The following is a 27,331-nucleotide window of genomic DNA, read 5'->3' on the forward strand; positions in this document are numbered from 1 at the left end:
TCGCAGCCCGCGGCCCGCCCCGAGCACGCACAGCGCAGCGCGCACGCGGCGCCGTACGAGCCGCCGCGACACTTGCGCTCGCAGCGCTCGCCCTCGTAGCCCGCGCCGCCCAATAATGAGTGTATTATAACAAGTCTCCCTGTGTTACCTCTCCACGCGGCGCGACACTCGCAGCGGCCCGTCACGTGGTCGCAGCCCGCGGCCCGCCCCGAGCACGCACAGCGCAGCGCGCACGCGGCGCCGTACGAGCCGCCGCGACACTTGCGCTCGCAGCGCTCGCCCTCGTAGCCCGCGCCGCCCAATAATGAGTGTATTATAACAAGTCTCCCTGTGTTACCTCTCCACGCGGCGCGACACTCGCAGCGGCCCGTCACGTGGTCGCAGCCCGCGGCCCGCCCCGAGCACGCACAGCGCAGCGCGCACGCGGCGCCGTACGAGCCGCCGCGACACTTGCGCTCGCAGCGCTCGCCCTCGTAGCCCGCGCCGCCCAATAATGAGTGTATTATAACAAGTCTCCCTGTGTTACCTCTCCACGCGGCGCGACACTCGCAGCGGCCCGTCACGTGGTCGCAGCCCGCGGCCCGCCCCGAGCACGCACAGCGCAGCGCGCACGCGGCGCCGTACGAGCCGCCGCGACACTTGCGCTCGCAGCGCTCGCCCTCGTAGCCCGCGCCGCCCAATAATGAGTGTATTATAACAAGTCTCCCTGTGTTACCTCTCCACGCGGCGCGACACTCGCAGCGGCCCGTCACGTGGTCGCAGCCCGCGGCCCGCCCCGAGCACGCACAGCGCAGCGCGCACGCGGCGCCGTACGAGCCGCCGCGACACTTGCGCTCGCAGCGCTCGCCCTCGTAGCCCGCGCCGCCCAATAATGAGTGTATTATAACAAGTCTCCCTGTGTTACCTCTCCACGCGGCGCGACACTCGCAGCGGCCCGTCACGTGGTCGCAGCCCGCGGCCCGCCCCGAGCACGCACAGCGCAGCGCGCACGCGGCGCCGTACGAGCCGCCGCGACACTTGCGCTCGCAGCGCTCGCCCTCGTAGCCCGCGCCGCCCAATAATGAGTGTATTATAACAAGTCTCCCTGTGTTACCTCTCCACGCGGCGCGACACTCGCAGCGGCCCGTCACGTGGTCGCAGCCCGCGGCCCGCCCCGAGCACGCACAGCGCAGCGCGCACGCGGCGCCGTACGAGCCGCCGCGACACTTGCGCTCGCAGCGCTCGCCCTCGTAGCCCGCGCCGCCCAATAATGAGTGTATTATAACAAGTCTCCCTGTGTTACCTCTCCACGCGGCGCGACACTCGCAGCGGCCCGTCACGTGGTCGCAGCCCGCGGCCCGCCCCGAGCACGCACAGCGCAGCGCGCACGCGGCGCCGTACGAGCCGCCGCGACACTTGCGCTCGCAGCGCTCGCCCTCGTAGCCCGCGCCGCCCAATAATGAGTGTATTATAACAAGTCTCCCTGTGTTACCTCTCCACGCGGCGCGACACTCGCAGCGGCCCGTCACGTGGTCGCAGCCCGCGGCCCGCCCCGAGCACGCACAGCGCAGCGCGCACGCGGCGCCGTACGAGCCGCCGCGACACTTGCGCTCGCAGCGCTCGCCCTCGTAGCCCGCGCCGCCCAATAATGAGTGTATTATAACAAGTCTCCCTGTGTTACCTCTCCACGCGGCGCGACACTCGCAGCGGCCCGTCACGTGGTCGCAGCCCGCGGCCCGCCCCGAGCACGCACAGCGCAGCGCGCACGCGGCGCCGTACGAGCCGCCGCGACACTTGCGCTCGCAGCGCTCGCCCTCGTAGCCCGCGCCGCCCAATAATGAGTGTATTATAACAAGTCTCCCTGTGTTACCTCTCCACGCGGCGCGACACTCGCAGCGGCCCGTCACGTGGTCGCAGCCCGCGGCCCGCCCCGAGCACGCACAGCGCAGCGCGCACGCGGCGCCGTACGAGCCGCCGCGACACTTGCGCTCGCAGCGCTCGCCCTCGTAGCCCGCGCCGCCCAATAATGAGTGTATTATAACAAGTCTCCCTGTGTTACCTCTCCACGCGGCGCGACACTCGCAGCGGCCCGTCACGTGGTCGCAGCCCGCGGCCCGCCCCGAGCACGCACAGCGCAGCGCGCACGCGGCGCCGTACGAGCCGCCGCGACACTTGCGCTCGCAGCGCTCGCCCTCGTAGCCCGCGCCGCCCAATAATGAGTGTATTATAACAAGTCTCCCTGTGTTACCTCTCCACGCGGCGCGACACTCGCAGCGGCCCGTCACGTGGTCGCAGCCCGCGGCCCGCCCCGAGCACGCACAGCGCAGCGCGCACGCGGCGCCGTACGAGCCGCCGCGACACTTGCGCTCGCAGCGCTCGCCCTCGTAGCCCGCGCCGCCCAATAATGAGTGTATTATAACAAGTCTCCCTGTGTTACCTCTCCACGCGGCGCGACACTCGCAGCGGCCCGTCACGTGGTCGCAGCCCGCGGCCCGCCCCGAGCACGCACAGCGCAGCGCGCACGCGGCGCCGTACGAGCCGCCGCGACACTTGCGCTCGCAGCGCTCGCCCTCGTAGCCCGCGCCGCCCAATAATGAGTGTATTATAACAAGTCTCCCTGTGTTACCTCTCCACGCGGCGCGACACTCGCAGCGGCCCGTCACGTGGTCGCAGCCCGCGGCCCGCCCCGAGCACGCACAGCGCAGCGCGCACGCGGCGCCGTACGAGCCGCCGCGACACTTGCGCTCGCAGCGCTCGCCCTCGTACCCCGCGCCGCCCAATAATGAGTGTATTATAACAAGTCTCCCTGTGTTACCTCTCCACGCGGCGCGACACTCGCAGCGGCCCGTCACGTGGTCGCAGCCCGCGGCCCGCCCCGAGCACGCACAGCGCAGCGCGCACGCGGCGCCGTACGAGCCGCCGCGACACTTGCGCTCGCAGCGCTCGCCCTCGTAGCCCGCGCCGCCCAATAATGAGTGTATTATAACAAGTCTCCCTGTGTTACCTCTCCACGCGGCGCGACACTCGCAGCGGCCCGTCACGTGGTCGCAGCCCGCGGCCCGCCCCGAGCACGCACAGCGCAGCGCGCACGCGGCGCCGTACGAGCCGCCGCGACACTTGCGCTCGCAGCGCTCGCCCTCGTAGCCCGCGCCGCCCAATAATGAGTGTATTATAACAAGTCTCCCTGTGTTACCTCTCCACGCGGCGCGACACTCGCAGCGGCCCGTCACGTGGTCGCAGCCCGCGGCCCGCCCCGAGCACGCACAGCGCAGCGCGCACGCGGCGCCGTACGAGCCGCCGCGACACTTGCGCTCGCAGCGCTCGCCCTCGTAGCCCGCGCCGCCCAATAATGAGTGTATTATAACAAGTCTCCCTGTGTTACCTCTCCACGCGGCGCGACACTCGCAGCGGCCCGTCACGTGGTCGCAGCCCGCGGCCCGCCCCGAGCACGCACAGCGCAGCGCGCACGCGGCGCCGTACGAGCCGCCGCGACACTTGCGCTCGCAGCGCTCGCCCTCGTAGCCCGCGCCGCCCAATAATGAGTGTATTATAACAAGTCTCCCTGTGTTACCTCTCCACGCGGCGCGACACTCGCAGCGGCCCGTCACGTGGTCGCAGCCCGCGGCCCGCCCCGAGCACGCACAGCGCAGCGCGCACGCGGCGCCGTACGAGCCGCCGCGACACTTGCGCTCGCAGCGCTCGCCCTCGTAGCCCGCGCCGCCCAATAATGAGTGTATTATAACAAGTCTCCCTGTGTTACCTCTCCACGCGGCGCGACACTCGCAGCGGCCCGTCACGTGGTCGCAGCCCGCGGCCCGCCCCGAGCACGCACAGCGCAGCGCGCACGCGGCGCCGTACGAGCCGCCGCGACACTTGCGCTCGCAGCGCTCGCCCTCGTAGCCCGCGCCGCCCAATAATGAGTGTATTATAACAAGTCTCCCTGTGTTACCTCTCCACGCGGCGCGACACTCGCAGCGGCCCGTCACGTGGTCGCAGCCCGCGGCCCGCCCCGAGCACGCACAGCGCAGCGCGCACGCGGCGCCGTACGAGCCGCCGCGACACTTGCGCTCGCAGCGCTCGCCCTCGTAGCCCGCGCCGCCCAATAATGAGTGTATTATAACAAGTCTCCCTGTGTTACCTCTCCACGCGGCGCGACACTCGCAGCGGCCCGTCACGTGGTCGCAGCCCGCGGCCCGCCCCGAGCACGCACAGCGCAGCGCGCACGCGGCGCCGTACGAGCCGCCGCGACACTTGCGCTCGCAGCGCTCGCCCTCGTAGCCCGCGCCGCCCAATAATGAGTGTATTATAACAAGTCTCCCTGTGTTACCTCTCCACGCGGCGCGACACTCGCAGCGGCCCGTCACGTGGTCGCAGCCCGCGGCCCGCCCCGAGCACGCACAGCGCAGCGCGCACGCGGCGCCGTACGAGCCGCCGCGACACTTGCGCTCGCAGCGCTCGCCCTCGTAGCCCGCGCCGCCCAATAATGAGTGTATTATAACAAGTCTCCCTGTGTTACCTCTCCACGCGGCGCGACACTCGCAGCGGCCCGTCACGTGGTCGCAGCCCGCGGCCCGCCCCGAGCACGCACAGCGCAGCGCGCACGCGGCGCCGTACGAGCCGCCGCGACACTTGCGCTCGCAGCGCTCGCCCTCGTAGCCCGCGCCGCCCAATAATGAGTGTATTATAACAAGTCTCCCTGTGTTACCTCTCCACGCGGCGCGACACTCGCAGCGGCCCGTCACGTGGTCGCAGCCCGCGGCCCGCCCCGAGCACGCACAGCGCAGCGCGCACGCGGCGCCGTACGAGCCGCCGCGACACTTGCGCTCGCAGCGCTCGCCCTCGTAGCCCGCGCCGCCCAATAATGAGTGTATTATAACAAGTCTCCCTGTGTTACCTCTCCACGCGGCGCGACACTCGCAGCGGCCCGTCACGTGGTCGCAGCCCGCGGCCCGCCCCGAGCACGCACAGCGCAGCGCGCACGCGGCGCCGTACGAGCCGCCGCGACACTTGCGCTCGCAGCGCTCGCCCTCGTAGCCCGCGCCGCCCAATAATGAGTGTATTATAACAAGTCTCCCTGTGTTACCTCTCCACGCGGCGCGACACTCGCAGCGGCCCGTCACGTGGTCGCAGCCCGCGGCCCGCCCCGAGCACGCACAGCGCAGCGCGCACGCGGCGCCGTACGAGCCGCCGCGACACTTGCGCTCGCAGCGCTCGCCCTCGTAGCCCGCGCCGCCCAATAATGAGTGTATTATAACAAGTCTCCCTGTGTTACCTCTCCACGCGGCGCGACACTCGCAGCGGCCCGTCACGTGGTCGCAGCCCGCGGCCCGCCCCGAGCACGCACAGCGCAGCGCGCACGCGGCGCCGTACGAGCCGCCGCGACACTTGCGCTCGCAGCGCTCGCCCTCGTAGCCCGCGCCGCCCAATAATGAGTGTATTATAACAAGTCTCCCTGTGTTACCTCTCCACGCGGCGCGACACTCGCAGCGGCCCGTCACGTGGTCGCAGCCCGCGGCCCGCCCCGAGCACGCACAGCGCAGCGCGCACGCGGCGCCGTACGAGCCGCCGCGACACTTGCGCTCGCAGCGCTCGCCCTCGTAGCCCGCGCCGCCCAATAATGAGTGTATTATAACAAGTCTCCCTGTGTTACCTCTCCACGCGGCGCGACACTCGCAGCGGCCCGTCACGTGGTCGCAGCCCGCGGCCCGCCCCGAGCACGCACAGCGCAGCGCGCACGCGGCGCCGTACGAGCCGCCGCGACACTTGCGCTCGCAGCGCTCGCCCTCGTAGCCCGCGCCGCCCAATAATGAGTGTATTATAACAAGTCTCCCTGTGTTACCTCTCCACGCGGCGCGACACTCGCAGCGGCCCGTCACGTGGTCGCAGCCCGCGGCCCGCCCCGAGCACGCACAGCGCAGCGCGCACGCGGCGCCGTACGAGCCGCCGCGACACTTGCGCTCGCAGCGCTCGCCCTCGTAGCCCGCGCCGCCCAATAATGAGTGTATTATAACAAGTCTCCCTGTGTTACCTCTCCACGCGGCGCGACACTCGCAGCGGCCCGTCACGTGGTCGCAGCCCGCGGCCCGCCCCGAGCACGCACAGCGCAGCGCGCACGCGGCGCCGTACGAGCCGCCGCGACACTTGCGCTCGCAGCGCTCGCCCTCGTAGCCCGCGCCGCCCAATAATGAGTGTATTATAACAAGTCTCCCTGTGTTACCTCTCCACGCGGCGCGACACTCGCAGCGGCCCGTCACGTGGTCGCAGCCCGCGGCCCGCCCCGAGCACGCACAGCGCAGCGCGCACGCGGCGCCGTACGAGCCGCCGCGACACTTGCGCTCGCAGCGCTCGCCCTCGTAGCCCGCGCCGCCCAATAATGAGTGTATTATAACAAGTCTCCCTGTGTTACCTCTCCACGCGGCGCGACACTCGCAGCGGCCCGTCACGTGGTCGCAGCCCGCGGCCCGCCCCGAGCACGCACAGCGCAGCGCGCACGCGGCGCCGTACGAGCCGCCGCGACACTTGCGCTCGCAGCGCTCGCCCTCGTAGCCCGCGCCGCCCAATAATGAGTGTATTATAACAAGTCTCCCTGTGTTACCTCTCCACGCGGCGCGACACTCGCAGCGGCCCGTCACGTGGTCGCAGCCCGCGGCCCGCCCCGAGCACGCACAGCGCAGCGCGCACGCGGCGCCGTACGAGCCGCCGCGACACTTGCGCTCGCAGCGCTCGCCCTCGTAGCCCGCGCCGCCCAATAATGAGTGTATTATAACAAGTCTCCCTGTGTTACCTCTCCACGCGGCGCGACACTCGCAGCGGCCCGTCACGTGGTCGCAGCCCGCGGCCCGCCCCGAGCACGCACAGCGCAGCGCGCACGCGGCGCCGTACGAGCCGCCGCGACACTTGCGCTCGCAGCGCTCGCCCTCGTAGCCCGCGCCGCCCAATAATGAGTGTATTATAACAAGTCTCCCTGTGTTACCTCTCCACGCGGCGCGACACTCGCAGCGGCCCGTCACGTGGTCGCAGCCCGCGGCCCGCCCCGAGCACGCACAGCGCAGCGCGCACGCGGCGCCGTACGAGCCGCCGCGACACTTGCGCTCGCAGCGCTCGCCCTCGTAGCCCGCGCCGCCCAATAATGAGTGTATTATAACAAGTCTCCCTGTGTTACCTCTCCACGCGGCGCGACACTCGCAGCGGCCCGTCACGTGGTCGCAGCCCGCGGCCCGCCCCGAGCACGCACAGCGCAGCGCGCACGCGGCGCCGTACGAGCCGCCGCGACACTTGCGCTCGCAGCGCTCGCCCTCGTAGCCCGCGCCGCCCAATAATGAGTGTATTATAACAAGTCTCCCTGTGTTACCTCTCCACGCGGCGCGACACTCGCAGCGGCCCGTCACGTGGTCGCAGCCCGCGGCCCGCCCCGAGCACGCACAGCGCAGCGCGCACGCGGCGCCGTACGAGCCGCCGCGACACTTGCGCTCGCAGCGCTCGCCCTCGTAGCCCGCGCCGCCCAATAATGAGTGTATTATAACAAGTCTCCCTGTGTTACCTCTCCACGCGGCGCGACACTCGCAGCGGCCCGTCACGTGGTCGCAGCCCGCGGCCCGCCCCGAGCACGCACAGCGCAGCGCGCACGCGGCGCCGTACGAGCCGCCGCGACACTTGCGCTCGCAGCGCTCGCCCTCGTAGCCCGCGCCGCCCAATAATGAGTGTATTATAACAAGTCTCCCTGTGTTACCTCTCCACGCGGCGCGACACTCGCAGCGGCCCGTCACGTGGTCGCAGCCCGCGGCCCGCCCCGAGCACGCACAGCGCAGCGCGCACGCGGCGCCGTACGAGCCGCCGCGACACTTGCGCTCGCAGCGCTCGCCCTCGTAGCCCGCGCCGCCCAATAATGAGTGTATTATAACAAGTCTCCCTGTGTTACCTCTCCACGCGGCGCGACACTCGCAGCGGCCCGTCACGTGGTCGCAGCCCGCGGCCCGCCCCGAGCACGCACAGCGCAGCGCGCACGCGGCGCCGTACGAGCCGCCGCGACACTTGCGCTCGCAGCGCTCGCCCTCGTAGCCCGCGCCGCCCAATAATGAGTGTATTATAACAAGTCTCCCTGTGTTACCTCTCCACGCGGCGCGACACTCGCAGCGGCCCGTCACGTGGTCGCAGCCCGCGGCCCGCCCCGAGCACGCACAGCGCAGCGCGCACGCGGCGCCGTACGAGCCGCCGCGACACTTGCGCTCGCAGCGCTCGCCCTCGTAGCCCGCGCCGCCCAATAATGAGTGTATTATAACAAGTCTCCCTGTGTTACCTCTCCACGCGGCGCGACACTCGCAGCGGCCCGTCACGTGGTCGCAGCCCGCGGCCCGCCCCGAGCACGCACAGCGCAGCGCGCACGCGGCGCCGTACGAGCCGCCGCGACACTTGCGCTCGCAGCGCTCGCCCTCGTAGCCCGCGCCGCCCAATAATGAGTGTATTATAACAAGTCTCCCTGTGTTACCTCTCCACGCGGCGCGACACTCGCAGCGGCCCGTCACGTGGTCGCAGCCCGCGGCCCGCCCCGAGCACGCACAGCGCAGCGCGCACGCGGCGCCGTACGAGCCGCCGCGACACTTGCGCTCGCAGCGCTCGCCCTCGTACCCCGCGCCGCACACGCACGCACCTGACAACCATATCATTATGACGAAACAGGCAGGACGTTAACTTAGATGGTAATTGATGCGCCCTACCCATAACAATGCAGGGCCGTTCTGAATTCTTGAAAAACTTTCCCTAAAGGCCGGCAACGCTCTTGCGATTCCTCTGGTGTTGCAAGAGACGGGCGGCGGTGATCACTTAACACCAGATAACGCGTGCGCTCGTTTGTCAAAAAAAACAAAAATTCTAAGCGACACTTCAATAATAATTACGCTCGTCATCTTGAGACATAGGATGTTAAATCTCATTGGCCTAGTAATTTCGCTAGCTACCTTCAGACCGAAACGCAGTAATGCTTACACATTACTGCTCACGGCAGAAATAGGCGCCGTCGTGTTACCCACAATCTAGCCGGCATTCTGTGCAAAGGGGCCTCCCACTGTAAGTAACTGGTAGGAAAACATTCTAATTCAGATATTTTTATTTTAAATAAAAATATCTGAATTAGAATCAATTATTAAACAAAAATTTTAAGTGTTCTTAAGTTTCCAACTCCACAAATATTTGTCTAGCTTCCTCAGGACATGTAGACTCGCCAAAATCTGGCACGACACTACAAAAGTGCAGAGGCGAAACACGTGTCGAATTGTTTAAAGACAAATATTGGCGAAGTTGGCACTTAAGAAAACTTAAAGCATATAGATAGTTATGGATTACCGCAAAGTAACGCCACGCCTACTTTAATAAATTCACTATGGCGGTCTATCCCTCTGTCATTCAGTGGGGATTATAACTCAATGTATACCTGTGACAGGGTTGCAGGGCGCATCGTTCTCACAGTCACACAGCTGCCGACAACCTAGACCATACGTCTTTCCGTCGCACGGTCGATCGCATTTCAATCCGTCGAACCTGTACATTGATTAAAAATGTTATGGACTAAAAAAAATCAGGGCCACATTATCTCTAGATCTCACTGGAACATGAAGCCCCCTCCCACTCCCCTTTCACCCCCTCGCGCTCGTGTTACTATGATATGTTTTTGAAGTTTTCATTGTTACGTTTTGACTTTTTTTTGTTAATAGTTCTGAATTGTCTGTTGTTATGTATCGCTATAATAGTACTGGCAGAAAAATAAATACTTGTTAACCGATTTCAAAAAAGGAGGAGGTTCTCATATAGTTGGTATGTTTTTTTTACATAACCCAGATCAATGAAAGATCATTGATTTATCATTATTATAATAATAATAATAATCAGCATCACAATATAATACTGAAAAAATAAATCTATGTTAATTTATAAATAATAATATTAGGAAAATATTTTGTGATGCTTGTTTTGCACATCGTAACAAAGCGACAATGTGACGTCATCGACATCACGTCCAGAGATAATAACCGGGTAGTACATATATCAAAAAAAGGTTGTCACGGATATTCGATATACGATCTAAGGTGAGCACTGTGGCAAACTTAAGTGCGGCATTTGGACAAACACATCTGAACACATAAGGAGATCCATACGAGAACCAACCACAAAGCTCGACGGAAACATAGCCGTTGGGGCTTACTGCCCTCGAATGGCTACTACATACCGAAAGACGTAGTGTTGGTAGGCCTTACAAGATGTACCAACGGTCTGGTCAAGATCGCTGGAATAGGTTGGATGTGGGCAGCGAGGGACCATTCGTCATGGCGATCTTTGGGGGAGGCCTCTGTCCAGCAGTGGACGTCTTCCGCTGATGATGATGGACAGTGAAAACTCTGCTTTAGAGTATGACAAATGAATGTTACCCGGGCGCGCAGGTACATTCGCCGGTCTCGTGCGCACACGTCGCGTTGTTCATGCACTGGCACGTGTCGGCGCAGTTGTCTCCGTACAGGGGCGGAGGACACGACTCCTCGCAGTGCACGCCTCGGTACCCCGGAGCGCACAGACACGATCCTGTACACCGACAATCAATCATTAAAAGTAAAAAATTATTAAAGTTATGAATGTCAAAGCTCTACAATTAATTTAATTATTTGCCATTTGCTTTCCCGGCGCATAAAAAGAATAGGGAAGTTCCGAGCCCGAGGGTGTCGTAAAAGGCGACTACGGGCATTTACCAACAGAAGGCTCTTTAGCACAGGATGCCCGCTAGATTATGTGTTCCATAGCGGCGCTTTTTTCTGCCGTGAAGCTGTTCGGTCTGAAGGGCGCCGTAGCTAGAGAAATTATTGGGCAAATGAGACTTAACATCTTATATTTCAATGTGTCGAGCGGAATTATAGTGTGCCACTCAGAATATTTGGGTTTTTCAAGAATCCTGAGCGGCACTGCATTGTAAGATGGGTAAGACTTTTTTCGAAATTTATATGGGACTAACTTCGACGTAATCCTATCCAATAAAAAAAATCATTATAGGACTACTCTGTTAAGTGTTATGCGTGGTTATACATAAAATATATAAATGTCTTAGTCAAGAACGTCACGCCACAAAAGAGTGCGAAGATGTTTCAGTACTCGTCTTAGCTTGGGTGTAATCGGCGTGCGTAGCGAGAGCGGTTGAGAACGGGCGTCATTATGAGACATAATGTGTCAATTGCCCAGTAATTTCACTAGCTACGTCGCCCTTTAGACCGAAACACAGTAATGCTTACACATTACTATTTCACGGCAGAAATAGGCGCCGTTTTGGTACCAATAATCTAGCCGGCATCCTGTGCAAAGGAGCCTCCCAATGCACGGACGAGTAAAAAAAGGACTCCGCGCCTTGATATTAGCAAGTGAAGCACCGTTATGCTAGTGTGTGTGCGGTTACGGGGGATACTAGTTACACATACATGAAAATAAATAAATAAATATAATACAATCACCGTTGACAGGCGAGCAATGGCCGCTGTTCTCGCAGCGGCACGTGTTCCGGCAGCCCTTGCCGTACGTGAGCAGCGGGCACTGGCGGGTACACGTCTCGCCGGCCCAGCCCGCGGAGCACTCGCACGCTCCCGTCCACGGGTCGCACCTGCACGATCAGGTGAGGCCAACCTCACAGTTCAACAACACGTACAGACATTTACGAACCGTGTGTCACTCGAACGGTTGGCTCGGTTGGTGAGCGTACAGACGGAACCCGAACGGTCGCGGGTTTACAAATTTAATTTGTATATTTTTTATATATATACTTATTCTATTATATACATATGTACATATCAAAAAGCTGTTACATTAATTCGTGTTGCCATGCATTTTATATACAAAACAATAATATATCATCGTTAATTAAAGCAACCTTCGACCGTTTTTTCTACTCCTTACTTTGCTAATATCGCTACCAAGTAAAATTCTTTTAATTTTTCGGGTTCATATATTTCATAGAACACCCACAAATAATATGGTTGACTGTTTTTTACTTGTACATACGCTAATATACTGTAAAGCTATTGTTTAACAGACGGCGAACCGAAAGCGTTATCATTTTGTTATGTAACAATATCGTTTGAATCAAGTCACATAGAAAAGCGAAAGCAAACCGAATACGTGGCGAACTGAAAGGCGTGTCACGTCAGAACAAACCAAAGACGAGAGTACGAAGCGAGGCGTGAGCGAGATAGTTGTATGAGCTGGTTTTGTCAGTATCATGTGAAACGAGAGAGAGAATGCTAGATGCGAAGCGCAACGGTTGTTTATATACATGACTTTGACACGAGTGGCGTCCAGCAGTGCTCCGCTTTCGGTTTGCTGCGCCTAATCTGTAGTTTGACGTCTCCGCTACGGTTCGCATTCTCCACGCTTTCAGTTCCCATATTTTATTTTTGACAATACATTAAATGTAAGGCCGGTTCGAGTGTACAGTGTCACCAACTTTTCTCTGAATGGGTGTCGCCATCGTTGTTTCAGTGTTGCTAATTATATTATTATTTTGATATATATATATTATATACTAGCTGACCCGGCAGACTTCGTACTGCCTCAATCGATAAATAAAAGACCTTAACTTTTGTATAAAATAAACTTAAAACAAATAAAATTAATCATTTTTTTAAGTGTTACCTGTGTTTTAATGAAGTTTATTTTTTACTTCCTCAGGAAGTAATAAAGATATAGATATTCTAATTAGCTTTACATTTTAAACTATTAATTTTATTTGATTTCTGAACGACGGGGGACACGTCGGAGGAAAATCAAAATTGTTGTTTTTGTATAAAGACGGGGATTTTGATGTTTATTCAAACCTTTTAAACCTTCCTTGGATTTCCACAAATAATTCAAGACCAAAATTAGCCAAATCGGTCAAGCCGTTCTCGAGTTTTAGCGAGACTAACGAACAACAATTCATTTTTATATATATAGATTAAACCCTTAAAATTCAGAAGTATCGCAATAAAACACACGGTACACTCAAAAACAGTAAACACTGACAGTCGAGCAGTCGAGTGACATTTCAAGATGGCGGCCGTAGTTCTATTGCTGCCACTCACATGTCCGTGGTGGGCGGGTCGCACTCGCACGGCCGCTCGCAGCGCGGGCCCCAGCGGCCGTCCTCGCACGCGCGCCGCTCGCAGCGCGCTCCGGCCCAGCCCGGCTTGCACGTGCAGGAGCCGTCCCGCGCGCTGCACGAGCCGCCGTGCGAGCACGCGCACTGGCCCGCGCACCCCACGCCGAACGTGCCCAGCGGACACGTCTCTAAGCACTATCAAACAAAAATACGATTCTGATTCATTCATTATGATAAAATATGATTTTACTGGTCAAACAATTGAAGCTTAAAACCTGTATTCACTTTGATTAGTGCGAGTGCAAGTGAATAGTTATCGAGGATGATTAGTGCGAATCAAATCAAATGAAATCATCTTTATTTGCAAGATAAGGTAATAATGTGATGTTGACTTATAATTGACAGGTGCTCTAATCCTAACCCATAAGGTATGCAAACTTATAGAGGAATACATAGTTCACGTTTTAATTTCTGTAACAATTATAATATACTGTACTATAAAAAAAGAAAAAAAGATATACATCCCAAGCGAACTTAGATTAACATCAATCATACAATAGTTATTATTTCATAGGCTTATTCGTTTTAATTTATAATATAATGTCATTGGCTACACAATGATATTGAGTTCAGTCGAAGTTAATTTTTATTATTTACTATTTTATCGTCAAACAAATCTTTTAATGAGTAGTATGTTTTTTTTATTAAGTAAGATTTGAGTGATTACAGTAGAATATATTTTCGCGCTTAATATTGTCAGGTAACTTATTCTAAATTATTAGTCCCATGCAAAAGATGCTGTTTCGATACAACTCTGTTCTGGACTTCAAAGGTCGTAATTTGTTGTCGTTTCGTTTCGAAATTAGCGTTTCATATTTATTGATATTATTCTTTACCATAACTACTACTTCATAAATATATATTGATGGCATGCTAAGAATATTTAATTTATTTAATTAAAAGTGAGGTTTACATGATTCGGTTGCTTTTAGTGAGCAGACAGATCTGATACATTTCTTTTGAGCTTTGAAAACTTCATAAATCCCTGGAGCATTACCCCAGAATAGTATCCCATATCTCAGAGTGCTGTCTACACACGCATGATATGCTGCTAACACCGCAGTCATATCAACTACTTTCTTCAGCATATGTAGAGCAAATGAGAACCTATTTAGTTTTTTAATGATATAATCAATGTGTGTTCTCCATGACAGATTGTGGTCAAGACAAATGCCCAAGAATTTTATGGACTTCTCTTCATTAATCGCTTTACCGTCATAATTTATATTTAATCCATAAGATTGTGTGTTTTTTGTAAGAAAATTTCGTCATGCATGTTTTATTTAGATTGATTTTTAGATTATTATAATTTAACCACTCTATTAGTTCGTTAAGCGAATTGTTTATGTAATTTCAATATGTTAATGGATTGTTGTCAATAAATATGGCAGTACTATCGTCTGCACATAGGACCATTGGATCCTTAATAGTTTGAGGAAGGTCAATTATATAAATAAGAAAAAGCAGTGGTCCTAGAATAGTGCAGGTGTATAGTGCAAGTAGTGTCCGATTCTTGTTTAGTAAATTCAGTTGTTAGGTGTCGATCAGCACGTATGGACGAACATAGAGAAGCGCGCTTGCAATTGCAAGAAGTACTTAAAGAAGTATTAAGCGCGGTGGTATCTGAAATCGAAGAACTTTTGGAAGCTGAATATGCAAGATAAAAAATATGGGTTCGAAAATGGATTAATAGAAGCATTCATGACGCAAGCTACCCAATCTTTAACGAATTGGCTGCTGAAGATCCAAAGGAATATTACATTACTCTCCAGCTGTTTAGTGGCAGGCTGCGAGTGAGGGGGAAGGGAGGTGCGCGAGACGTGGCTACTCGCACTTCACTCGCAAAAAATAGAACACGCTTCTAATCACGCTACTACGCAGCCAACTAATCACCTGCACTAATCACTAATCAAAGTGAATCCAGGCCTTTACACGTACAACACATTCACATCCTTGATTTAATGAACTCAGTGACATGTCACTGTATATTCCAAAAGCTTTGCCTAAGACCTGAGAAGAACGGGCGCAAGAAGCTCAGCGGGCTTCTTTTTTTTTTTTTCATAAAAAATATTGTAACAAAGTGATATTGTACAATTAAACTTATTATTTAATACACTGAGAGCGGTCGCCCGTCGCTCTATGTCAAATCTGTGGTATCATTAAAAAGTCGTTTATGTTATAGTAACCTTTACCACACAAACGTTTTTTGCACACACACACACCCCTTATATATGTGATAAGTCTATTCTTTCTTCACTCATTCATTCCTCGAGTCGAAAGTTAGTAAAGTTAACTGAAATCTGCAGGAAATGAAAGACTTTTTTATTTTATTTTAATAATAATATCTTGAGAATATTGCAGGTAGTTTTAAATTCTTACGCAATGTGTCCACACTTTACCTTATCTCCCGTAAATCCCGCCTCACACAAACATTTGCCGGTGACGTGGTGACAGCCGGCCCTGTTCGCACACTCGCAGGTGCGCTCGCATCGCTCACCCCAACGACCGGTAGGACATCTGCCGGTTTAAAAAGCATTTTATTGTACACAAAGAGTACCAAGTTTTCATAATAATTTATATGACGAGTTTTTGAGTTTGTTCTATGTACAGAAAATGCTTGAAAACATTCTTTGGGTAGAATTTTCTGGAGAAAAAATTGCCATGGAACTTTGGGTGATCTCACACGTACCACAACCACACCACGTGGTTGGTCGCTTATTTTGTATTGAAAATGAATAGTATTTAATGTACTCATTTGCCGTGATTAACGGCCGTGTGGGTGCGGTGCACATTGCAAACACAATGCAAATTTTGTGAGTTTTCTGGAAGGTAAATTCCGCTAACATTTGTCTTTAATCAATTCGACACGTATTTCGCCTCTACTCGAAGCATCCTCAGGAGGTGTCACTTGCCAAATCCTGGTACAACACTAAAAAATACTTACAAAATTTGGATATTTATGGGACGAGACTCAAGAAAACTTAACAAAATTTAGACAATTGTGGATTTCTTCAAAATAACGCGTATTTTTTAATGAAAATAAGGTACGAGGCGAGCAGGACGTTCAGCTGATTGTAATTCATACGACACTACAACTGCGCTCGTAACCTTGAGACATAAGATGCCAAGTCTCATTTGCCCAGTAATTTCACTAGCTACGGCGCCCATCTTCATCATTACTGCTTCACGGCAAAAATAGGCGCCGTTAATAAAAATTTTATTAAAACACGCTGAAAAGGTTTTATGTGTATATATAGTAATAGAATCACGACTCACTCGTTGGCGCACACTTCGCCCGTCCAGCCGGCCGGACACTCGCACGCTCCCGTCACGAAGTCGCACTGCCCGCCGTTCTGGCACCGACACCGCTCCGGACATTTATCGTCTTTGGGGCATTCTTCCTCGCATCTGTAAGTAAAATGTATATAAAGCGTAGTAACACTCGTAATGCTTAATATAAAAAAAAAATATTTAATACAGAAATATGGAGGATATTTCTGAAGTTTAGCCAATTGCCTCTGAAGCAAATTAGATGCTTCCAATTAAGACTATTTAAATGGAATCGCCTAAACAAGTTCACACGAATTCGTTTTCAATTATCTGTATCAACTAAAATCGCTTCATTCGAATCCGCTATTGCTGTAACACTTGCAGGTCTAGAGGTATCATCGACTTTCTACATGTATGCCCAATAAAAGGCGAAAGCTTTTAGATAACGCATTAGGAACACAGATCTTATATTATAAATACACAATAACCAATAGCGATTGTATACGATATATTGTGATCATTACCTGATCAATGAGCATTCAATACATCGCGCCCGCTGACCTCAATATTAGGATTCTATTGAGTCAGGCTATGAGAGATACTCACAGAGGTCCTGGAAATCCGGGTGTACACTTGCAGGCGCCACTGGCCGGGCCGCAATTGTTTAAGATATGTTGAGATCATTACCTGACCAATGAGCACACAGTAAAAGGCATAAAAGGCATTTATTTTCTCAAAATTGATTATTTTAGAATTCTTTTTGATGTCATTTCTTATACTACTAGATACTACTACCGCTTCGGAAACAAATGGCGCTCTGAGAGAGAAGAAGCGGCGCGAGAAACTCTCCCAGCATTCTTTTTTTTGCGCTCTTTTCAATAAAAATATACAATATTGTACAGTTATTTCTATCGCTATAAAATAATCACAATCTAGTCCCAGGCTGTCCGATCATTTAGATATTCAGCAGTGGAGTAATAGGATTTACGACAGAGCCATTTTTTTATAAAACATTTAAATTTATTTATAGATAATGCCTGAACAGTGGCTGGGACTTTATTGTAGAAGTGTATACATTTACCCTTAAAGCTATTATGTATCTTATGAAGCCTACTAGAATTAGGTACAAGCAATCACTTATTTCTAGTGTTAATAATGAAAATCACTATTAAGAGCAAAAAGGTGACGATTTTTGCGAACATATATTAAATTTTCATAAATGTACTGACAATGAACAGTCATAATATTTATTTCTTTAAATTTTTCTTTGAGAGACTGTCTATAACCAAGCTGATATATAGTACGAACAGCTCTCTTTTGCAGTGCAAACACTATATCAATGTCAGCAGCATGACCCCATAGTAATATACCGTACGTCATGATGCTGTGAAAATAACTAAAGTACACTAATCTAGCGGTCGCATATGCCGCAGAGCTGAGTCTATCTGCTAGATGGGTAATATGTGGACCCCACTGAAGCTTTTTATCTAACGTGATACCCAAGAAGACCGTAGTGTCCACAAGTTCCAATCTCTGGTAATTTATAAGTACGTTGGTTTGTACCTCCGCTGTGTTTGGTGTAATGAACCGTAAACACTTTGTTTTTTTACTGTTTAAGTGCAGATTATTCGTCTCAAACCAACGCACTATCTTTGAGAGTGCATTGCTTACCTCGTCATCAATATCCGCACGTCGCTTCACTTTAAAAATAAGTGAAGTATCATCAGAAAACAATACAATCTCATGGCTATCATCTACCACAAACGGTAGATCGTTAATATATATATAAGAAAGAAGAAAGGACCGAGAATAGAACCCTGTGGAACACCTATTCCCACAGGTTTACCCGAAGACCGTTTGCCATTTACATCGACTATCTGAACTCTTTCGCTTAAATATGATTTTAACAGATTTAGGGCTCTATTTTTCACTCCATAATGCTTTAGTTTTAGGAGTAAAGTTTCATGGTGGACGCAGTCAAATGCTTTTGACAAATCACAAAAAATGCCCAATGCATCCTGTGACTCTTCCCAGGCGTCAAAGATGTGCTCAATGAGTCTAGTACCCGCATTAATTGTTGATAAGCCCCTAGTGAGACCAAACTGATTTTTGTTCATTAATTTACAAAAATGCATTTGTAGCTGTTGAAGCAAAAGTTTTTCAAAAATTTTACTAAAAACGGGCAGCACTGAAATAGGTCTGAAACTAGCAGGATCAAAAGAACTGCCCGATTTAAACAAAGGTATAACTTTGCTGTATTTCATGAGCTCAGGGAACACACCCTCATCTATGCATTCATTAAATATTATTGCTAATTCAGGTGCTATAATGTCAAGTATGTATTTTACAATAATAGTCGAATGGCCCCATAGGTCTTTTGTATTTTTTAGGTTAATTAATTTGAAGATTTTAGTTATATCGCTACCTGTAACATACTTAAATTTCAAATCAGTGGAAGATACTGGTACGTCTAATTTAAGCATATCATATGCTGCTTTTGGCGAAGAGTTAAGGTCTTTGGTCGTGACAATCGGGATTTCGGAGAAGTATTTATCAAATTCATTTGCAATTTCTATTTCCGAATTTATAACGCGATGACAGGCTATGAGAGATACTCACAGCGGTCCTGTAAATCCGGGTGAACACTTGCAGGCGCCGCTAGCCGGGTCGCAGGTCGCGTTGTTATGGCAGCGGCAGGTCTGACGGCAGCCATCTCCGAAGCTGAGCGCCGCGCACGCTCGCTCGCAGGCGTCGCCACGCCAGCCGGCTGCGCACGCGCAGTCGCCAGTCAGCGGCTCGCATGTGCCGCCATTCAAGCAACGGCAATCGTTCTGGCAGTTGCGACCCCACTTGCCGTCAGGACATGCTGCGAATCAATTGTGATTGACGTCATACATAATGCGTGCACGCTGATAATGGGGCAGCCCACCATCTCAGTGACGTCAGTCGGCAAGCTGACGGCTGTCTCCTCACGTATCGCGGGCATTAATGACTAGATTTGGAGATTGTTTCAATGAACGGGGGGCTTAAACTTGAATAGTTGCGGGTAGGTTTGACCTTTCTATAGGTTAGGTAAATGATCTACCGACATTTCAGCCAAACAACAAAACAGCTACAAAATCTAGACTTCCACGTATATATTGACTCATCACGATATCTCCAGAATCATAAGGCGTAGATACTTGAAATTTGGTAGGAATATTCCTTTCGCCGAGTAGAGGTCAGCTTAGGTAGGATTTTACGAAATTCCACCCGCAAGAGTTTTTTTATTATGAACATGTTATGGTTATTTGACATTTCAATTAGTACCAACATTCAGTTATGATAATATTAATAGAATAATTTGTAACTTGTTAATATTATATAGTTTTAGTTATTATATTTAGTATATTTTTAATAATTGTAATATTATACAAATCACATGCAAAATCTTTGTTATGAAGTTATCAGTTTCGTATTATTACTTTATTATGAAGTTATCAGTTTCGTATAATTATTAAGTTGGTAGTATGGTAACTGTTAGGAATTGCTCTCAGCTTATGCAGTGGCCAGTTCTTGTCGGGGCAGTCGAAACTGGTGGACGTGCTGGTCACCCGACTGCCCGAGTGTGAAATTGTTAATAACTTAACTTCTTGGAATAATAACACAAATTAAATTTGTAAACAAAATTTATGAACGTTACGTCACACGAGCGGTTGGCTGATGGTTCAGTGGAAAAGCGGTCGCACGGAACGCGAGGTCGTGGGTTCGAGTCCCACATCGTTTATAAATTTTGTTTACAAATTCAATTTGTATAGTGAAATTATTGAATATCTACATATTTTATTCAAGTGAATCGTAGAAGTGTTTTATTATAAACAGGACAATGTCTGTCGTGTGCGCCATAAATAAAAAAATCTCACATATATCGCACGCAGGTCCTCCGTAACCGTGCGCGCACGCACAAGTGTCGGGCGCGATGCATTTCCCGTGCACGCAAGACTCCACACACACCGGCACGCATTCCTTGCCTTGAGAATCTGGTGCGTACCTGTAAAAATATCGAGAAACAAGTTGTTGGAACTTTTTTTAATGAAAATAAGGGACAAGACGAGCAGAACGTTCAGCTGATGGTAATTGATATGCCCATAACAATGCAGTGCCGCTCAGGATTCTTGAAAAACCCCAAAAATTCTGAATGGCACTCCAACTGCGCTCGTCACCTTGAGACATAAAATGTTAAGTCTCATTTGCCCAGTAATTTCACTAGCTACCGCGCACTTAAGACCGAAACACAGTAATGTTACACATTACTGCTTCACGGCAGAAAAAGGCGCCGTTGTGGTACCTACCCATAATCTACCAAGGCAAATGCAGATTTATCTAATTACTTCAAAAAATAACACTTATGAATGTCAAAACACATTGAAAAAGGTTGAGCTTCAATGAAGGAGCTTCTTTTTGACGTTAAATAAGTGCTTTTAAAAACTATTGTAACAGTAATATTATTTATAATTCCCCAAGTTGGTTTATTATTTCTCATTATAGCAGTTATTGTTTAGATTTGCAAGAGCGACATCTCAAATCAATTTCCTAATATGCAAAATTGGGGTTGAGCAGATTATCAACTGTAAAGTAGAACCTGTAGATGAAGCCATAACCTGAGAGTTGAACAAGACACATGAAAGATTTATCAACGATACGTCACTCGAACGGTTGACTCAGTTGAAGAGCACTCGCACGGAATGCGAGAGGCCGGGTTCGAGTCCCACATCATTCACAAATTATGTTTATAAATTTAATTTGTGCAATGGCAGTTATTTTTATGGAAGAAGGGGACAAACGAGCGTACGTCTTGGAAACACCGCACAAGGAAGCTCATTCCACATCTTCGTAGTACATGGAAGAAAGTTCCTTCAAAGTGAATGTTTATGATTTGATAATTAGATGGTAGACCTGTGCACCCACAGGTGGTTAAAATCATCAATAACTATCATCATAGTGGAGGTGTTTGTAGGGGGGCGGTGAGCGTAGAAATATGTGGGTGTTTGTACCGTCTATAGGTCGCTACTAGATATGAAAAAACTGGGATAATTTAAGCTATGACTTTTTTAATTGTTGCTAAATTTATAATATAAATGAGCGGATAGTACTTGGTCACTGCTGTGAGTGAACTAGTCACCACGGGGCCCCTTACGAAGTTAAGATTGCTGATCGGGCGAATAGCTAAGTTATCTTAATAACAATATTCGCCGTCGTTCGTCATATGTGGAACCGGCCTAAGGATGTCTCATTTGCCTTTTTGAAGTGACAAGCGAGTTAAACATTACCCCTTGCAGCACTCCTCGACGGGGCGGATCTTGACTAGCTTCTGCGTCTTGTACACCGTGCGGAAGTTGATCTTGTACTTGGAGCACCGCGGCGGCACGCTGAGACACCACGAGTTCTCCTTCACCTGGTACGCCTGTTGCTCCGACACACGGATCGTTGTTGTGTATCTGTTATTATTACAAAGTTAATATACCAAACAATCAGTGATTGGTTTTTATTTAGATTATAATAGAGAACACTTTTATAGCAACACTATCAATTAACAATATTAAAATACCTTAAAATCTTAATGGATCTATATTTATTCAAACAAAACAAATCTTATAACTATATTTAAAATGCTATGATTACATTAAATGTTCCAAGAATACTGGCAGTAATTCCACGTTGGATAGCTAGGCTGATCCGTTGACCGAAATAGCTGCCAGCACTTGGGTTTCCAGTAGCCGCCCTATTGAGGCGAGAAGATTCTCCGCGCCTCTGGGCCCCACGGGCCAAGTGACTCGACACCAAACGGCACAAAGATGTAAATTAAATAAGGTAACAAATATTATTAAAATACAAAAAAATACCTGTCCGGCGCATGTTTCCCTGCTATAAGGAGCTATCTCAGTACATTGTTGGTCAGTGCAGAAAACACCAACACAACACTGGTTTTCAGCAGCCTTGGTAACTGATTACGGCCCATTACAATGACAAACCGCTCAGGATACTTGTAAATCTCAAAAATTCTAAGCGGCACTACAATTGCGCTCGTCTTTTGAAACATTAGATGTTAAGTTTGTCATTTGTCCAGTAATTTCACTAGCTACGGCGCCCTTCAGACCGAAATACAATAATTTTTACACATTATTGCTTCACGGCAGAAATAGGGGCCGTTGTGGTACCCATAATCTAGCCGGCATCCTGTGCTAAAGAGCCTCCTGCTGAATAGTATCCAATAAATGAAAGAATGGGAGAAGTCGCGGTACGCAAGTATAAGGTGGAAAAGTGGAAGAGCTGTAGCGATCTGTCTGTCTATAGACAGACACCAATGCGAATGTCGAATCGCCCGCACTTAAACAAACCTTGCTATGTCTGCCGCTATCAAACAATTTTATAATGCTAAAATATAAAGTACCTAATAGTTTACATACAACCTTCCCACATAACACTCGAAGCAAACAAAGGTTGTCAAAGCAAATAAGTACCTACTAAATAAGTACTTAAAACAGATGTATGGCAAAGTACACGTTCGTTGACTGTAACATAACTATATTCGCAATTTATTCTTTTAAAAACCTGTTTGAAATTAATATCAAGTTGGCGTTGTTGGTTTTTTAGAAACTCGTGTGAAATCGATAAATAGAACTGACGTCACCGGTTCTTTGTCAAGCTAACTAGCAAACTATTCCACAATTATGTTTAGCGTCTCAGTAATCCGTACGCACAAGTTCAAATAAACCAACATTGATATACAAAAGTACAGGTACTGTCCGATTCCTATATAGGTTGTTACAAAACTACCAGTAAAGCCGAAATGGGGTTAAATGGGGCCTTATAACGAGTCCATTCACAATATTTAAGAACCGTAGTAATGCTGTATAACAACCTAAATTAACACTTACTTTTTCATAATAAACGTCAAATTTACAGAAACAACTCAAGGTGCGCTCCGCACTTGATCCGCCTTGATCAATACACAACCTCCCCCGTCGGGACCATATTTTTGATGCTACGAAATAACAGGTATGAATTCTTTATGAAATGCCTTTTGATGGGCTTAAATATTTCGAACATTTACCATTGTAATGTTTATTTTTTTACACCATCGGAAAGTAAAGATTTCAATGAAAAAAAGCACACAATCTTTTTGAAAAAAGCTGATATTATGACGGGTGATTTTTCGATTGAAAATAAGGGTTCTTTTCCGATATTTGAGTCAAAATAAGGTGAAAAAAATAAATATTTCAATTCAAATAAACTACAGTGAATTCGGGACATAAGAAGAATTCCACTTCCCGACCTCAGATCGCCAGTAATTTATTTTTCCTTTCATTTTTGTTATATTCTCATCCTTTTTTCAATGGGTTTCATCCTACTATTATTTTTTTTGGTTTCAATAATTATCGGCCCTGGTCTTTTAAGACTATTTTCAATTTGAACCAGATTTAGGATCAAAATAATCTTAACTGCCTATATGACAATTAACACATCACTCGCAAAAAGGTCACATTAACACAATGTAACGAAACGATAAATCTTTGTCCTGGTAAACCTGCTGATTATGCTGCCAAAGATTGCCCTGTTAATAAGTCTCCGTCTTTTAAAGAATAAATAAAATCCTAGTACTGCAAATATATAAGAAAAACTTATACAATTTCCTCAACACAATGGTTATCATCAAGCTACGTAATCACACGGCAAATACACCAATTAAGGCTTGCCTTGAAATGATCAAGAAGCGTACGCGAAACAAAAATAAGATCATAAATAGGTACATCTATACTTAGTCTGGCCATAAATACTGTTACAATTAAAAATAAACAAAAAATTACATTTGAATTTGGAATCTGTCATTTTTATATGATTATTCATTGAGTTTTCTTATTTTCGCGCCAATACATTGTACAATATTATGCGATATTAATGGAGTGGGGTGATAAAGAGTTACATTACACAAAGTAGGTATGGAGCCAAAGCAATTTTTAAACTCTCCATACGCTTGATATTAGTAAAATGTTTGTGTACCAGGCTATTTATATGTACAATGAGACTTCCTCCATGAAGATATGGCCGTCCACGTAGTATACCAGTCCAGGCAAAATATTTTATTTTAGGAGATGAAGACAGCACCTAGAACTATGTGGCGTATTTTAAAAGATGACTGAGGACTTGCAGCCTATAAGAGACGAACTGGTCATTTCATAACTGATAATTTGAAAACGAATGAGTGGTAAAATCGAAACAGCTACTGAAGCGGTATGAAAAGGGAGGTCACAGAAAATTTTTGTTTAGGGATGAGATTTTTTTTACAATTGAGCAACATTTTAACAAACAAAATGACCGTATTTATGCTCAAAGCTGTAAGGGGGGCTTTCCAAATAGTCGACAGAGTGCAACGTGGGCACTATCCGACTTCAGTGATGGTTTGGTAGGTAGCTGTGAAGGAGTGAGCCTTACTTTTGTAAAAAATGTATCAAAAGTGTATCAAGATACAATTCTTAAGAAGGTAGTGAAGCTCCTTAACAAAACCATGTTCAATAACCATGAATGGAATGAATCCTTCCAGCAAGACTCAGCGCCGAGTCATAACGCTCGGTCTATACAGTCTCGGTTGGAAACGAATGTTTCGGACTTCATCAGAGCTGAAGAGCTAATCCGCTAGATTATGATTTATGGTCAGTTTGAGAGTGCACGACTTGCTCTAAATGCCATGATAATTTGGAGTCCCTAAAACAATCCGTACTATTGGCAGTAAAGAATAAAAAGCATACAGCAGCGTGCTTCTACTGATAACTGGCCTCAACGTTTAAAGGACTGTATTCCAGCCAATGGACACTACTTCGAATAAACTTTTTATATTTTAAACTGTTTTATATTTATGTATTAAACTAAGTCTCATTGTGAAAGTAATAAATGTTATTTCGCAGTAGAAATTTTTTTTCTTTGCTTCAGTATTTATGGCAAGACTAGGTATATATAAATCACAAATATGGCGTTGAAACTTTTTTCCACAGCAACCACAATAAGTAGAGGCGCCTTCATAATACGAGTATATCGTTGCAAAGGTCTTGATCAGAAAAGCTTAAAATCATTGAGTTTGGGTTTGTCGGTGGTCGGGATCAAAAGCTATTCAGGTTCGAACATTTCCCATTCACATTAATAATAAGGTTTGTTCTATAGAATGTGCCAACAATGGCAGGACTTTTTTGGAAGAGGAGGACAAACGAGCGTAGGGGTCACTTGATGTTAAGTGATCACCGCCGCCCAAAATCTGGAACACTAGAGGAATAACAGAAGCGTTGCCAACCTGTTAGAAAGGTGTACTCGCCTTTTTTGAAGGTCGGTGTGATTCGCAAGTTTTTTCCACAGTTTGCATGGAAGTAGAGCACTTGCATGAAAATCGCATAATGGATAAAAGCATCAAGTCGTTGTTATCAAGACAATTATCTACATGCACATACATCTTGCTCCAAGGAAGCGAATTAAGTGGGGCTGTGTCGCATAATTTGCTCTATTTGTTATTGGCATCCATTTTCTTGGACGCCAGACTTATCAGGTTTGAGAGATATCGAGACGTATTCCGAAGTCTATCCCAGGTACTCGTGGCTTCTAAAAATACTACTCTTTTGTTTAATTTTTTTATCAGTTTTGGGTTTATTTTATACTTTATATAATAATGCTGTATACAAATTATGACGCTTTCGATATCATATCATTTCAGCCGGAAGACGTTCACTGCTGGACAAAGGCATCAAAGATCGCCATGGACAGATTTCCTGCGCGGCCCTCATCCAGCTATGCTGGCGATATTGACCAGATCGTTAGTCCCTCTTGTCTTGGTACCACGTCTTTCGGTACGTGGTCGCCATTCGAGGACTTTACTGTCACACCGGCCATCTGTCCGTCGAGGTATGTGCCCTACCTCCTACTTCAGTTTCGCTGTAGGTTGCATGAAAATAAATAAATAAAACAAAGAATTCAAATGCGAAAAACACTGATAAATATTATAATATGTAATAGTTACGCTGTACCGATAGTTACAGGCCGCCATAACTTTCAATTAACGTTATTGAATGCATTTATGTCAATTCACCGCTAAGAGGGATATCAGTGGGGAGAGTTTATCACCTGTCGTCAAGTGACCCATATCGTTCAGACCGGAAGGTGACGTTCAAGGTATAGAGTACAGGAATATGATGATGCACTTATTAATAAATAAGTATTACAAAAATATCACGCATTTTATATACTGTGTATGGAAATGGACTTAGAATATCACAAATAAAATTTGAAAATAAAATTTTATCAACGATGCGGGACTCGAAACCCCGACCTCTGGCGTTCCGTGCCAGTGCTCTGCCAACAGAGCTAACCGTTGAAGTCACATATCGTCATAAAATCTTGTATGCTTTCTTCAACTATCAGGTTGTTCCCGCATCATTTATAAAATTTTATTTGTGTGTTAATCCTAGAAGTGAGGGTTATCTATTATATTACTTTAAAAACATAACAAATTGTTTAGCCCGTTAATTGTTAATGTGTGTGTTAGCTAGTATCATACTCAAACTACTATAGATCGACAACTTCGTGCGCGACCGTCCCACGGGTTGAGAGACGGTGGAGGAGAGGGGTACTAATATGTCAGCGGGTAGCGGGTGGGGTTGCGAGGAAGGGCGACGCTTGAGACTGAATAATATAATATACTATTAATGTTGGAATGTTTATGTCTTAAACCCGCGGTGTCGGTGATTCGGCCAATTTGGTAAAAATAATTGTTCACTTTAAAACAGGAAATAGTTACATATAGTCAGGGGCGTGCATTGGTTTTCTAGCAAGGTAGGCACTGTGGATCTAACTAGTTGTAGTTGAGCTTTGGAATAAGCAAAGATTGTACTTACCGTAGGT

At 49.0% G+C, this 27,331-nt stretch overlaps 1 protein-coding gene across 1 annotated transcript in view; it reads right to left on the reverse strand.

Moving 5' to 3' along the window:
- Nucleotides 1–27,331, reverse strand: part of LOC126979374 (protein draper) — a 71,428-nt gene that overhangs the window by 4,231 nt on the left and 39,866 nt on the right. The window contains exons 3-12 of the mRNA XM_050828628.1: nucleotides 21,721–21,888; nucleotides 20,314–20,441; nucleotides 19,031–19,277; nucleotides 16,418–16,549; nucleotides 15,541–15,658; nucleotides 13,065–13,276; nucleotides 11,463–11,608; nucleotides 10,398–10,548; nucleotides 9,407–9,513; nucleotides 8,465–8,626 (exon numbers count right to left, since the gene is read on the reverse strand). Coding sequence (XP_050684585.1) covers nucleotides 8,465–8,626; nucleotides 9,407–9,513; nucleotides 10,398–10,548; nucleotides 11,463–11,608; nucleotides 13,065–13,276; nucleotides 15,541–15,658; nucleotides 16,418–16,549; nucleotides 19,031–19,277; nucleotides 20,314–20,441; nucleotides 21,721–21,888 — 1,571 coding nt within the window. The remainder of the gene's footprint in view (nucleotides 1–8,464; nucleotides 8,627–9,406; nucleotides 9,514–10,397; nucleotides 10,549–11,462; nucleotides 11,609–13,064; nucleotides 13,277–15,540; nucleotides 15,659–16,417; nucleotides 16,550–19,030; nucleotides 19,278–20,313; nucleotides 20,442–21,720; nucleotides 21,889–27,331) is intronic.

The sequence above is a fragment of the Leptidea sinapis genome, chromosome 1 (assembly GCF_905404315.1).
Source record: "Leptidea sinapis chromosome 1, ilLepSina1.1, whole genome shotgun sequence".
In the NCBI taxonomy this organism is placed as follows: domain Eukaryota; kingdom Metazoa; phylum Arthropoda; class Insecta; order Lepidoptera; family Pieridae; genus Leptidea; species Leptidea sinapis.